The sequence below is a fragment of the Drosophila miranda genome, assembly GCF_003369915.1.
Source record: "Drosophila miranda strain MSH22 chromosome Y unlocalized genomic scaffold, D.miranda_PacBio2.1 Contig_Y6_pilon, whole genome shotgun sequence".
Taxonomy (NCBI): Eukaryota; Metazoa; Arthropoda; class Insecta; order Diptera; family Drosophilidae; genus Drosophila; species Drosophila miranda.
The window spans coordinates 984,951-990,224 of NW_022881651.1; the positions used below are offsets into that span (position 1 = coordinate 984,951).

The following is a 5,274-nucleotide window of genomic DNA, read 5'->3' on the forward strand; positions in this document are numbered from 1 at the left end:
GCAATAAGTATAGATTACCTTGACTACATCAATATTTCTGAAAGTAGTGCTCTTAATTGCTAGGGTCAGATGCGACTGAGAGAGGAGTTGCTCACTTTTGAAATCGTTTGCTGTTAAGTTTTCTGTTAATTATTGTGATATTACGCCATTCTGTCAACCGATGTCTTAGTAAGACTTTGGGTCGAGCTTCAGCTTGGACAAACAATGAAGTTGTTTGTCAATTGCTTGGGCAAATACTCGTACTCAGGTGGAAAAACAAATACCAGAATGGGGAAGAGGTTAAGATGGGAGACAAGAAAATATCAAATAAAGGGCCAATTAAGGAAGGTGATTGTGCGATTCTGTTTATCTTATCAACGACAAATTTTGGCCCCAGGGGCGTCATTTACAATCCTCAATTTCTTTGCATACTAAAGCAACATTAGCCGAAGAGCTACCTACAAAAGAGAAGACGATGTTTCCTGATTCCCAATTCGTAGGCTATTGATAAACAATCAGTGGGGGAATATTCAAATTGCCAGGTCTCATGTGTGATTAGCCGATTTCTCACACATTTCAAGATTCAAAGCAGACAGCAGACAGAGCGGAACAGAACAGAACAGAACACAACAGAGCGGAGAAGACGTTGAGCTGACGGCTGAAGGGATCAGATCCCACAGAAGAAGCCGCCTAGAAATTTACGAAAAGAGCCGCCTATAAATCGCAAGATTTCAGCACTGCCCAGGGCTTTATCTAAAGCTCCATTCGGAACAGTATTCAAAGCATAAAGCGTAACCAATTGATTGCTAATTGATATTGATGTGTCGATTATTTTATGATTATTCTTTATGATCGTTAAATTTTGATATACCAAAAGGCGAGCGAGATCGAACACCAAACTTGATTCAAATTTGTAGATCACTTTGAACAATCAAGCCACTCCCTGAGTACTTCTCAGGCCTTGTCTTACCTTGTCTTCAGTTGGATTGTTATAATTTAATAACTACACGGGAGGGCAAATTAAGTCTGTAGTTCGGGTACCACAAAAACCACTTAAAGACGCTTTCTTTAATTGCCCCCAAAACGAAGATTTGGTTTTTATTTTTCGAGAAACCTGTGGGGTAGCTTTCGGCTGCGGATGTGGCTGTGACTGTGGCTCTGACTGTGGCTCTGCCTCAAGCTGCTGGCCAGCTCCATGGACAGACAGTCATTTGTGTGAAAATCATCGTAGCATGAAGCGTTGTCAAATACCGTTTGTTGCGGGGGTCGGTCCACTCTTATGCTTTTGTTTCGGCCATTTCAAGGTCTGTACAGAAACCGTCTGTTGGGTCAGACCTCCCTCCATTGACCAGAGCAGAGCTCTAACAATGCGGGTTCTGGCATCATTTTCATAGAAACGGCATTAGAAGTTACTCATACGCAGCGTGGGTTGGATAAGATTAACGAAAGCCCACATAGACATAGCTCATCCTCCCCATTCTCACTTGACTCTTTGACTCGGGACATACGGGAATTCCACACTGCCCTGGACAGCGGTGCCCAGGCCAATCGCCAGGACGATCGAATGCCTCTCAGGTGGGCTCCTGCATTCAGCTGCTGCTCGAGTACGGAGCCTCTCCGAATTTGGTGGATCAGGGCGAGTTCAAGCCGCTCCACCATGTGCTGAAGAATAGAAAGATTTAGGGAGGCACTAAGCTGGAGCTGATCCGACTTTTCCTGAAACAACCACAGTTGGACATTGACAGCTATCGGACGCCAGATGCTAAGGGATCAGTATACGGAACTGCCGTTGCCGGAGCTGCGCGAGGCCGGAGCAGAGATCGACTGGGAGCGAGTCCTCCACACGCTGCGGGAGAGAGCAACAGACGAGAACCAGTTCGAGCAACAGTTCGCGGAGTACCTCCAGAACGTCAGCGGAAACGCAGACAACCAATGCAATGCCAACCAGGAGGAGTATCAGTCCCTGCTGGCGGAGAGTATCAAGCGGGGCAAGCAGCGAGCCTTTGAGGCCATCCTCGAGACGGGCATCAACATTAATCCTTCAAAATTGAGCGACATCAGCCCCGTGGAGTTGGCCGTAATCTGGGGCAACCACAGGGCTCTAGAGAAGCTGTTGAAGCATCCGCAGCTGAGGCTGACATCGCATTCCAAGCTGCTGAACGCGGTTATCAGTCGCCTGGGTGAGCAGCCGCTGGACGACTTCTGTGACCACCAGCGCTGCTTCCAGCTGCTGCTCGAGAGCGATCGTGTGGACATCAATGAGGCGGACAAGGCTGGCCTGGTGCCACTCTCCTATGCGGTCAAGTATCGCAACACAAAGGGGGCACAGGAGCTTCTACGGCAGGGAGCGTACATCGGGGCGAGAAGCGCGTTCGGAGATCTTCCCATACAGGAGATGGACCCGAAAGTGCTGGAGGAGCACTTCGATTCCTGCATCACCACCAACGGGGAGAAGCCCGGTGACCAGAGTTTCGAGATCATCATCAACTACAAGAATCTGATGAGACGCCAGCGAGAGCCCGGGCAGTCGGACAAGCGGAGCATTGGCCATCCTCACCAATTGGAGGACGAGATGACTCCAATCGCATACATCGCCGATTCCAAGGAGCTGCGTTACCTGCTGCAGCACCCGCTAATCTCGTGTTTCCTCTTGCTCAAGTGGCACCGCCTCTCGGTGATCTTCTATCTGAAAGTAGAACTTTACTCTCTCTTCACTGCCTCCATTATCACGCATACGCTCCTTAAGTTCCACGAAAGCGACCACACGGGCCTGACTGCCCTCTTCGGCCTGTTCTCTTGGATAGGGATTGTGTATCTCATGATCCGAGAGGTCATACAGCTTGCCATGTCGCCGCTGCTGTACTTCAGGTCCATCCCGAACCTGATGGAGGTGGCTCTCATTGTCTTGTCGATCCTAACCTGCATGGAAGCCAGCTACGACAAGGAGACGCAGCGCTTACTGGCCGTCTTCACCATTCTGCTGGTGTCCGTGGAGTACTGCCTGCTGGTTGGCTCCCTTCCAGTACTCTCAACTTCGACGCACATGCTCATGCTGCGCGCCGTCTCCAGCAGCTTCATCAAGAGCTTTGCTCTCTACTCGATCTTTGTGCTTACGTTTAGTCTGTGCTTCTACATACTGTTTGGCAAGCCCCAGGTGGATTCCTCCTCTCCGAAGGACAGCACGCCAGAGCCAGCAAAGGAGGGAGAAGATGATGGTCACTTCAACACATTCTCCGTGCCCATCGAGGCGCTCATCAAGACGATTGTGATGCTCACGGGAGAATTTGATGCCGGTGACATAAAGTTTGACAGCGTCTACACTTACCTGATCTTCCTGCTCTTTGTGTTCTTCATGACCATTGTGCTGTTCAATCTCCTGAATGGTCTGGCTGTCAGCGATACTCAGGTGGGTTTATATTTCCTTTTCTTCCTCGGCTTTATCCAACTGTTTTCTCCCCTCTCTTTTCCCACAGGCCATCAAGGCCCAGGCGGAACTGAACGGCGCCATTGTCCGCACCAATCTGCTGACCCGCTACGAGCAAGTTCTCACTGGCCGAGATGGACACGCTCAGACCTCATCGTCCCAGTTGAACAAAGGCAGTCGGTTCGCTCGAGGAAGACCATGAGCTAGTCACCGGTTCAATCGTAATTTTCTTCATGCTTTTCTTGAGTTTCACGCCCTCGTGACTTTTCCCACACTTTGGACCCCACTAGGCAGAAAAGCGAAAGGAGAGAAAATCTTCACTGATGAATCGCCTGATCGGATCGGATGGGCTGTTATATACTCACAACACATACTCATTGGCCGCATTTGCGAATCGCTGGGCTGTGAACAAGCTTGAATTGAAAGAGTGTCGGCACTTCGGTGTGCCAAAGATACATATCTTTACCCCTTGAATCAGCTCGTGTTGATTTTTCTGCCGTGAATTGCACTTTTGAGCTCAGGTCCAAAACGAGAGTCACACACCACACACATGCACATTTTTATCATTATCATCATCATTATGATAATGACTGTGAGCGAACGAATGCTGATGAAGCCCCATTGTCAATGTCGAAAGTTATGGGATTGGTTAAGGAAACCCAAGGTGGGATATGAAAAGTATTGCGTTCTGCTCTGGCATAGGATCCCAGCTTTAATATTAGGGGGATTCCCCTTCCAAGCAACGATGCGACAATCAACGGACATTGATTAACAACTGTATGTACATATGCATCTACAGTGGGTACACAGCAAGGCAGGCGCGATTAGATACAGGCCAGCGCCGAGCAGCGTAGACACCCAGTACCCTGCCACCCTCCGAGGGAAACAGAGAGCGATGAAGGGGGATCTGTGTGTGCGTATCCAATGAATTAATATTTCATTCTAGAACGCAGTTGTCTGCGTTAGTTGGGCACACACACACATAATACATATATGCTGGCAGAGTTCCCATTCAATCTACTCGACGGCTGATGCACGCCAGAAGCCCCCGCTAGAAACTTCCGCAGATTCTGGAACGAAGAGGATGCGGGCTATCGGCGACAGGGGAATACTACCAAGCAGAAAGAGAAGGCGAGTTCATATTATTGCCAATTTAATGCAAGAAAAATAAAGAGAGTGGAGTGGGCGATGCCAAAGGCAGAAGAAAGAAAGGCCGTAAACCAAAAGAAGAAGGCCTGTCCCGCTCTCTCTCGTGGGAATTGACTTTGAATTTCGAATATTTCGGTATCTATTTTCATTGCGGCCAAAAACGGAGAGACGATTCCGTGTATTGCGATGCCAGCATCAACGAAAATAGATGCCCAAATGGAAGTGCAAACATCTCTGAGGGGAGGGGTGGAGTGTCGGGCGTGTGGCCGTGTGTCTTCTGTCAGTGTGTGATTGGATACTGCTTGCTGCTTTCTGCTCGATGGCTGCCCCTAGAGCACGAGGTGCAGGCGTATCTGGAACACCAGCTGCTCGACGGTCTTCTTCAGGAGCGCCGCCAGGGACAGGATGAATCCCAGGAGGCTGAGGGAGAACAGCCAGGGCGTGGTCATGAGCACGGCAAAGAAGACGAGCGTCTCGTCGCCCCGGGCATTGGCCATGCGCCACAGCAACTGGCGCTGGATGGTGCGCAGCTTGAACTTGCTGTTCCACAATCGGTGGCGCTTCGAGCCGACGGTTTCGTTGAAGCCCACGGTCTTCTCGACCAGCCAGAACACCGCGCAGCACAGCAGTTGCAGCACCAGCAGCACGACCTTGACCACAGCGGTCTCTAAGACGAGGTGGTACAAGGCCACCATGCGCTGACGGTGCTCCGGCTGCATTGT

General features: G+C 50.1%; 1 protein-coding gene across 1 annotated transcript; it reads left to right on the forward strand.

The window, feature by feature from the left end:
- Window positions 1-1,738: 1,738 nt before the first annotated feature.
- LOC117195136 (transient receptor potential cation channel protein painless-like) lies at window positions 1,739-3,527 on the forward strand (the record flags this gene model as incomplete). The annotated part of the gene is made up of 3 exons (XM_033399788.1): window positions 1,739-1,813; window positions 2,036-3,385; window positions 3,453-3,527. Coding segments are annotated over exons 1-3 (1,500 nt in total), but the record flags the coding sequence as incomplete, so codon positions are not given.
- Between the last annotated feature and the right edge of the window lie 1,747 nt (window positions 3,528-5,274).